Source organism: Micropterus salmoides, unplaced genomic scaffold (assembly GCF_014851395.1).
Source record: "Micropterus salmoides isolate LMB-PRFRI ecotype aquatic unplaced genomic scaffold, ASM1485139v1 Ms_hic_scaffold_12, whole genome shotgun sequence".
In the NCBI taxonomy this organism is placed as follows: domain Eukaryota; kingdom Metazoa; phylum Chordata; class Actinopteri; order Centrarchiformes; family Centrarchidae; genus Micropterus; species Micropterus salmoides.
Genome location: NW_024040263.1, coordinates 35,859,960 through 35,869,452, shown reverse-complemented (window position 1 = coordinate 35,869,452; position 9,493 = coordinate 35,859,960). Strand labels below are relative to the sequence as shown.

At 40.5% G+C, this 9,493-nt stretch overlaps 1 protein-coding gene and 1 long non-coding RNA gene across 3 annotated transcripts; both read left to right on the top strand.

The window, feature by feature from the left end:
• The first annotated feature begins 1,439 nt into the window (after window positions 1-1,439).
• LOC119899900 (gap junction alpha-3 protein-like) lies at window positions 1,440-3,078 on the top strand. The gene has a single exon (XM_038714738.1). It carries the CDS (start codon window positions 1,467-1,469, stop codon window positions 2,817-2,819), a length of 1,353 nt encoding a protein of 450 aa, XP_038570666.1. The 5' UTR covers window positions 1,440-1,466; the 3' UTR covers window positions 2,820-3,078.
• Window positions 3,079-6,948: 3,870 nt separating this feature from the next.
• LOC119899902 lies at window positions 6,949-7,627 on the top strand. 2 transcript variants are annotated; one of them, XR_005443941.1, is made up of 3 exons: window positions 6,949-7,107; window positions 7,201-7,373; window positions 7,467-7,627. It is a non-coding gene; the product is annotated as an uncharacterized LOC119899902 (long non-coding RNA). The 2 variants fall into 2 exon arrangements; XR_005443942.1 differs by having other exon boundaries at window positions 6,950-7,107; window positions 7,204-7,373.
• Window positions 7,628-9,493: the final 1,866 nt, after the last annotated feature.

Below are 9,493 nucleotides of genomic sequence, written 5' to 3'. Positions count from 1 at the left end.
TAGCATCAATGGGGTAAATACCCAGGGGAAGAAGTAGGAGTTAATGAATAGTGCAATCAATACAAGAGAATTGTAATGAAACAGAAGAAGAAGAAGAGCACAGAGGTTGGGTCATCTCTCGTTCCCCCGTTGGCAGCCGCTGGGATGGATCTCACAACCTTCTTCAGTTCTATCTAATCACAGATCCCTTAATGCCATTATCGCAGTTCCACGTGTTACCTTGACAAGGACTAGAACATGAGGTGTGAGGGGCTCTAGGAAAAGACTGAGAACCTATTCTCTTTTGTTTCAGAGATGCTTGTTGATGCCAGCCACATTTCCACATTTCTGACAAGGGCTGGCAAGGAAATTCCTGCAGCCCTTGGTGAGTGTTAAGGAAAATGTTTTTCCAAAATCCTTCAGTGTTAGAAGAGCAGTGTCTCACCTTGAACCTTTCACACTACTTTACAGGCACACTGGAAAGAAATCCCACAGTTCAGAATCTTCTGGGTCTCTGCAGTGTCTTAAAAAAGAAAAAAGTTTATAATTATAAATTTCATGCATTGTTGTACAGATCAGTGATTTGATTTGTAGCCAAACAATTCACTTATATCTTGTTCTTCATCTTTATCTGATTTCACAGTCAACATGCAATGCATGTTACATCATCCACAAAGTGATTTTATCAATGAACATTACATGTATGTGTGTCTGTAGTTGAAACTGAATTAATAGAAATGGACTTATGTTATATGCCCAGAGTCCTCAGATAATTGCTGGTAGAAGTCATTCCCTTGTTTTTCCAGTATTTACCTGCCACTCTAGGAACACATTGTCAAAAACACAGAGATCAAATATTCCCACCATGCTGTTAGTTTACAAAAGAAGGAAATGGGAGCTGAATCCCTTACACCTGCGTCTTTCAGCATCGCCTTCATTTGACATGTCTGAAAAAAAATCTCTCCACTAACTGCGCAAATGAGAAGATGTTTCTTTCAAAGAGAGAGACAGGACTAACAGAGACAGAGAGAGAGAGAGAGTGAGAAAGGGAGAGTGAACCAGGCTTCAGTCAAACAGGTGCTCTATACAGTGTGCAAGCGGCTAAAAAGTGTCTGGGTTTGAACCAAATGCTGTGTTTCGATTTGTTAACAATATCCAGTGCCTATGTGGCAGTTTTCCATAAAGACACTGACCTCTGCTATGCTTTTTATGAAAAAAAGAAAAATGTCGGAGTCCAGTCGATGCCTCCACTCTCATCCATGTCCCGTTATCGTCTTGTGTGTTCGTATGGTTAGATTGTTTAACCTCAGTGTAAGGTCTTACATGATACTCTTTGCAATGACAAATGTTCAGACTCAGATTTCAAGAGATTCATGAGCATTTCTTTAACTTTCTCTAACACTGTTTCTCTTCTCTTTGTTTTGCCATTCCGCCTTTCGTTGTCTACTCCAGCCTGTGCTTTGTCCATAGGCCAGAAATCTTGAAGCATGGGCGACTGGAGCTTACTAGGGCGGCTGTTGGAGAACGCTCAGGAACAGTCAACGGTCATTGGCAAAGTCTGGCTGACTGTCCTCTTCATCTTCAGGATCCTGGTGCTGGGGGCCGCGGCAGAAGAGGTCTGGGGCGATGAGCAGTCTGACTTCACCTGTAACACCCAACAGCCTGGTTGCGAGAACGTCTGCTATGATGAGGCCTTCCCCATCTCACACATCCGCTTCTGGGTGTTGCAGATCATCTTCGTGTCCATGCCGAGTCTTATCTACCTGGGCCACGTGCTACACATCATCCGTATGGAGGAGAAGCAGAAAGAGAAGGAGGAGATGGGCAAAGCAACCGCGCTCCAAGAGGAGAAAGAACTCCATTATAGAAATGGTGGCAATGCTAGAGGAGGAGGATGCGATAAGAAGCAGAAGCATCCAATCAGGGACGAGCATGGCAAAATTCGTATCAGAGGTGCATTGCTGCGTACCTATGTGTTCAACGTTGTTTTCAAGACCCTGTTTGAAGTGGGATTCATTTTGGGCCAGTATTTTCTCTACGGCTTCCAGCTGAAGCCCTTGTACAAGTGTGCACGTTGGCCCTGCCCCAACACTGTTGACTGCTTCATATCGAGGCCCACTGAAAAGACTATTTTTATTATATTTATGCTTGTGGTGGCTTGCGTGTCTCTTTTGCTGAATTTGTTAGAGATCTCTCACCTTGGATGGAAGAAAATTAAGCAGGGCACGACAATTGAGGTAGCACCCAAATACAAGTCGCTGCACCGCGTCAACATTGCAGAGCTGCAGTGTTTGGACTTGGCCTCCAGAACGGCCCCTTCCAGCCTCAGTTACCCTCCTAACCACACATATGTGACGGCAGGCAGCAATGCATTTCTGCTACCAATGGGGCCAAACGCCGTGTCCTCAGCAGCAAAGCTCAAAATGGACGACCCCCAGCAAAAGCACTCCCTCCGCAAGCTCTCCCCTCCTTCCCACTACTACATCAGCAACAACAACAATTACAGGCTGGCCACTAAGCAAAACTGGGCCAACCTGGCCACCAAGCAGCAGACTCAGGAGATGAAGGGCACATACACCTCCCCATCCTTCTCTTCCTCCACCAGCACTGAGAATGGGCAGCAGCAGCAGCAGTCCATCAATGCTGCACTGCCCGATATAGCTGCCACTGCTGCCTCCAGCAGCAGCAGCCCCCGCACTGCCTCTAAGACTGGCAGCTGGAGATGGGAGAAGAGTAAGCAGGAGGAATTCCACGTCACCAACAGAACAGACCTTCAGCGGCTCAGTCGTTTCAGCAAGAGCAGGAGCATCAGGGCTAAGCCGAGTGACCTGGCTGTCTAAATCTCTAAATCCCTTTACTCTACCTGACCAACACCCCGCGTCCCCCAAACACAGTGATTCTAAGACAAAAAAAATCTCATGAATAAAGCAAAAAAGAAAGAAAGAAAGAAGACAAGGCGACATTAGACAGGGAAACAGAACTGCAGAAAATGTTTAGGCAAATGTGAAGGAGTTCAGACACTGGATGGTGAGTCAACAACTTTATTAAAAGAAAGAAGGCATTTAGTGACCTCAAAAGACATTTTCCAGATGTTAGTCAAAATGTAAATTTATAAGTTATGTTATTTACAGGTTAGGTTTTTTTTTTTTTTGTATTTTAGATTTAAACTTTAAAATGCAATACATTTAAAATTGCCTGGAAATGTATGGTTTTCAAATCTACGTATTCATGTTTCAATAAAAAATTGAAGAGTTTTGAAGCAATGGGGTCTGTGCTCCTGATTCATGTCTTGATATCATTCAAGTCGTTTATGAAATGTGTGAATTCTTGTACTTGTAATACATAGCCTGCCCTTCAAGTGTTATATAGTTAAATAGTCTAATGAAAAACTTTGTTCCACCTTCCAGACACTCAACAATTTGTTAATCAGCAGTGCAGGATATCATGTGGGGTTAAATCAGAATCAGAAACAGAACAATTTTTTATCCTAATCACTAATGTTATTGTTGAAAACACTAACAATTCCGGCAGTCATTTTTGTATCCTAAACACTAATGTTATGATCAAAAACAATAACAATTTCAAGGTTTTCGTCGTTTAAAGTGATGACCGAGTGGCTGAAAGTGAGTTGATGATTGGCTGAGCCTCTTAAATCAACGCTTGACCGGCCTACAATAACATCCATTGATATAAAACACTTCAAGCACATCACAGTGTTATTTAATATCATCACCACCACAGTAAAAAGCTGAGGCAGTCTCAGGCCACATTCCAGACACTCCAACTTGTTAATCGGCAGTGCAGGATATCATGTGGGGTTTAATTAGAAACAGAAACAGAAACAGCTTTATTTCCAAGCAGTTTTTACACTAACCAGGAATTTCTTTTGGGGACAAGAGGTGTGACAATAAATATCTATTTACAAAGGAAACAAATGACATGATTGGAAGCATGAAAAGATCATCAGTCATACTGAACAATTGGTGAGTCCAAATGAGTGATCCTCCTTGACTTGAAAAGCAGTCCAGACATTTACCTTTACTTGTTTTCACTTAAAAGGGTGTAATACCAAATGAATTATCTTTTCTCCTGCCACAGTTCCAAAGGGAGAATATGCAAATGTTTATTCTGTAGATATCAAATTCCAAATGAGTGATCCTCTATTCCAGTATATAGTCTGTAAATATTGTGCATTGTGTTCATCTAGTTAATTTGATATGCAATTATTATTATTATCATTATTATCATTATTATTATACAATTCCAAACGAGTGATCCTCCATTCCAATAGATAGTTTTTAAATATTGTCCATTGTGTTCATCTAGTTAATTTTATATGCAATTATCATTATTATCATTATTATCATTATTATTATACAATTCCAAACGAGTGATCCTCCATTCCAAGTTTTACTCTTTGACATGGAAACAATGACACGATTGACTCCAGGAAGTGAATAGTCATGCACTTGTAGGAATACATTGAACCACTGGTAAGTGTCTTCAGTGTGGCTTTGTAACTCCGTCAGAGTACAAGAGAGTGTTTTGCAGACTGTTGTCAAGGTAAGTCCAATTCAAATCTCTAAGCCTTAATTTTAATCACTGATTATTCCAATATTTGCATTCCAATTTATAGATCTTTCACGCTCAACATCCAAAGTACTAAATATTCCAGTTACTGGATACCAATCCCTAATGCAGGTGTTTGTGGTTGAAGAGAAACTGGTGTGTGAGGTGGATGCCATACACAGCATGGTGAATCATTGATTTAAGATGCCACGCCACGGCAGACACTCACCGTTTGAACAACTTTTCATCACCAATGTCTTTTTGTTACACAACCCAAATTTGACCAATTAGCTGGGAGGAGTTTGTAAGGGTACAGACCTGCAAATGAGTAAAAATAACCATTAAATCCAAAATGGCTGACTTCCTCTTGGGTAAGAGGCTTCTTGGTACGTCTGGACATGATACATGTGCCACAGAAATTTCATCCATGTAGTTCAAACGTGCTGCGGGGGCTGCTTCGTTAAAGGTCACTTCCTGTTGCCAGTAGGTGGCACTGTGATGAATTTTGGTAAGTAAATGTATTCAGGCGGGACTCCTATCAACCAAGTAAAGTTTGGTAGAGATTTGAGCATGTACAGTGAGGTTACAACAACTTCCTGTTTCACGGCGAATCATTTCAATGCTACACCAGGGACAAGCCCACAGGGCGCAGGAGCATCATTTTTAGACAGGATGTTCCTGATTTTCGCAATATTACGTAGGTGAAAAAAGGCGGTCCTTGAAATTTGCTTAATGTGAGACTTAAACGACATGTCCTGATCAAAGATAACTCCAAGATTCCTCACAGTGGTGCTGGAGGCCAGGGCGATGCCATCAAGGTGAAACTATATTTCTTTAGACAATGCGTCACGGAGGTGCTTGGGCCCCAGAACAATAACTTCAGTTTTATCTGAGTTTAACATTAGAAAATTACAGGTCATCCAGGTTTTAACATCCTGAAGGCACATTTGAAGTTTAGCTAACTGATGAGTTTCATCTGGTTTGACCGATAGATATAACTGAGTATCATCTGCATAACAATGAAAGCTTATGGAATATTTCCTGATAATATTGCCTAAACGAAGCATATATAAAGTGAAGAGGATTGGTCCGAGGACAGATCCTTGTGGAACTCCATGAGCAGTCTTAACTTCGAGCTCTGGCTCATTCTGCTTCGTGATGCGTCTATTAGAGTACATCTCGAATGAAAGGTAACTCACATTCGAGAATTCAAGATACATTTCCCATAGTAAAATCGTATTTTGTAGTATTTCCAAAGGTATGCTCTATTGTTCCTAAAAGTGTATCCAGTGCAAAATTTCAAAAAGGGAATATCAATGTCTAATTTGAGGTAGCCTACTGCATATTGGACATGTATGCAACAATCTAAAGATGAAATCTTATTTCCTAATTTAACTCCAAGAATGAAATCCAATTGTCTAAATCTTCCAAACACAGAATCTGATATGTTACAAAGAGTGTCCAATTCTCTATGCAGGATACCAGAATGAGAACATTAATGTCTGAAGTTGAGTAGCTCTGTTGAAAAACATCGAAAATACTTATGTCAGTACAAATATTGTATGTGCTCCTAACATCCCAGGAATTCAAGCTTTTAATGCATTTAATTTACTCGTTCAAATGGTTCACATGGTCATATCTTGTTTTATTCAACTTGGAAGATGTCCCAAAGAGAGTCGTCACCTGACTGTTACTTCCTCAAAGTTCGGGAAAGGTGGGTGTATGAAATTCTAAAAATCGTTAACGACGCACTGGAGGCTGAAGATGCAGCCAGAGAAACTGCCCGAGCGTTGTCTCATCCACCTCCTGATGCTGTGCCTGGTTCCGTAAGTTTACATATCACACAATTTCACACATTTCAGAGGTGAAAACAGATACTGTACATCACAATAAAAATTGACCGTCTTCTTTTGTTTCAGCAGCAACATTGTGGTTGTGAGCTATTAGTGATGGAAATATTGTTAGGTTGTTCTAAAAGGAGTCGGCACCTCAAGCTCATAGCCTGCAAGTTCTGCGGCCAGGCGGAGTCTTATCCACCTCCTGATGCTGTGCCTGGTTCCGTAAGTTTACATATCACACAATTTCACACATTTCAGAGGTGAAAACAGATACTGTACATCACAATAAAAATTGACCGTCTTCTTTTGTTTCAGCAGCAACATTGTGGTTGTGAGCTATTAGTGATGGAAATATTGTTAGGTTGTTCTAAAAGGAGTCGGCACCTCAAGCTCATAGCCTGCAAGTTCTGCGGCCAGGCGGTGTCTTATCCACCTCCTGATGCTGTGCCTGGTTCCGTAAGTTTACATATCACACAATTTCACACATTTCAGAGGTGAAAACAGATACTGTACATCACAATACAAATTGACCGTCTTCTTTTGTTTCACCAGCATCATTGTGGTTGTGAGGTGGAAAAGGAACCGTCATCCTCCAGCTGTTAATATTAGTGATGGAAATATTTTAGGTTGTTCTAAAAGGAGTCGGCACCTCAAGTTCATAGCCTGCAAGTTCTGCAGCCAGGCGGTGTCTCATCCACCTCCTGATGCTGTGCCTGGTTCTGTAAATTTACATATCATACAATTTCACACATTTCAGAGGTGAAAACAGATACAGTACATCACAATACAAATTGACCGTCTTTTTTTGTTTCAGCAGCAACATTGTGGTTGTGAGGTGGAAAAGGAACCGTCATCCTCCAGCTGTTAATATTAGTGATGGAAATATTGTTAGGTTGTTCTAAAAGGAGTCGGCACCTCAAGTTCATAGCCTGCAAGTTCTGCGGCCAGGCGGTGTCTCATCCACCTCCTGATGCTGTGCCTGGTTCTGTAAGTTTACATATCACACAATTTCACACATTTCAGAGGTGAAAACAGATACAGGACATCACAATACAAATTGACCGTCTTCTTTTGTTTCAGCAGCAACATTGTGGTTGTGAGGTGGAAAAGGAACCGTCATCATTAACATTAACACAGCACCTGCTAATGATAATGCAGATGCCTTCACACACACACACACACACACACAAACTTACAAAAAAAACCATGACAAGGTTAATAAAAGTTTTTTCAATGTCAAATAATGTGTACTCTTTCACTGGGGATGGGGATGAGATTGTGTCCAATTCCCTATGCGGAATTCCAGACTATGAACATTCATGTCCAATGTTAAGTAGCTCATTTAAAAGACATCTGAAATATCAATGTCGGCCAAATAAATAGGTGGCATAAAATATAAAATAACTGTAAGATATGCAAGTCCACCTTTGTTTTTAATGCCAGAGTGGTTAGGTTTTGTTCCATTTTCCATTAAGTTGATTTAGAAAAACCTCTGGAGCATTGTTTTCTTTGTTAAAATGAAGGTTTTTGTTTTTTAAAGTGATGGCCGAGCGGCTGAAAGTGAGTTGATGATCAGCTGAGCTCTTAAATCAGCATTTGACTGGCCTGAAATAACATCCATACGTATAAAACACTTCAAGCACCTCACAGTGTTAATTTAAACGTTTATTATCAACACTCCACAGCAAAAAGCTGAACTAGGCACAGGCCACATTACAGACACTCAAACTTGTCATCAGCAGTGCAGGATATCATTTGGGGTTTAATGAGAAACAGAAACAGCTTTATTTCCAAGTAGTTTTTACACTAACAAGGAATTTGATTTGGGGGGGTGAAAATAAACATCCATGTACCAAAGAAACAAATGATATGATTGGAAGCAAGAAGTAATTAATAATAAACTTGTAGGCATATACTGAACAATTGGTATATGTTGTTAGACAGCGTTGTCACTGAGTCCAAATAAGTGATCCTCCTTGACTTGAAAAGCAGTCCAGAAGTTGATCTTTGCTTGTGCTCGCTTAAAATTCCAAATGAATGGTCCTTTCTGCTGCCATAATTCCAAAACGAGAATATGCAAATGTTTGTTTACTATGTGAAGATATTCCAAGCAACTGCTCCTCCATTCCAGTATGTAGTGTGTAAATATTGTGCATTGTGTTCATCTAGTTAATTTGATCTACAATTCCAAGCAAGTGATCCTCCATTCCAATAGATAGTTTTTAAATATTGCGCATTGTGTTCATCTTGTTAATTTGATATGCAATTATCATTATTATACAATTCCAAACGAGTGATCCTCCCTTCCAAGTTCTAATATCACATAATTACTTATAAAGGGATCGCCTGATTGGTTACCGCGCGTGGATTGCAGTGCACTGTTAACATAGGCCCCAGTCACATTACAGGCGGATGAGCGAAACACCTATTCAAGGTAACTCCTTCCAAATCAGTCTGATTTTGTGTCCTAATCACTAATGTTATGATCGAAAACACTAACAATTCCAAGAAATGTTTCTAGCAGTCCTATTTTTGTATCTTGAGCACTAATGTTATGATCCAAAACACTAACAATTCCAAGAAATGTTTCTAGCAGTCCTATTTTTGTATCTTGAGCACTAATGTTATGATCGAAAACACTAACAATTCCAAGAAATGTTTCTGTAGGAGCCATATGGGTTATTTCCCTCCAAGCTACAGGGGGCATGATACTGAGTTGTGGTGTTAAGGCCGGTGCTTGCCTCAGGTAATTTAAGTGCCTGTGTTGATGCAACCTGGTGTTGTTAATTTCTAAGGTAATAAAAACGTAACGGTTTTATACCCCGCTGAAACATAGTTATGGGTCTTGTATTGCATTTCTATTCAATTCAATTCAATTTCAATTCAGTTTTTTTTTCAATTTATATAGCGCCAAATCACAACAACAGTTATCTCACAGCGCTTTTCATAAAAGAGCAGGTCTAGACCGTACTCTATGATGCTATTTACAGAAGGCCAACAGTTCCCACCAAGAGCAGCACTAGGAGACAGAGCAAGGAAAAATTTCCTTTTAAGAGGCAGAAACCTCGAGCAGAACCATGGGGGGGGGGGGGGGGGGGGGGGGGGGG

Bases quoted from the DNA above. Each gene is read 5' to 3' on its own strand.
- LOC119899900 (XM_038714738.1), top strand. From the start codon at position 1,467: ATGGGCGACTGGAGCTTACTAGGGCGGCTGTTGGAGAACGCTCAGGAA.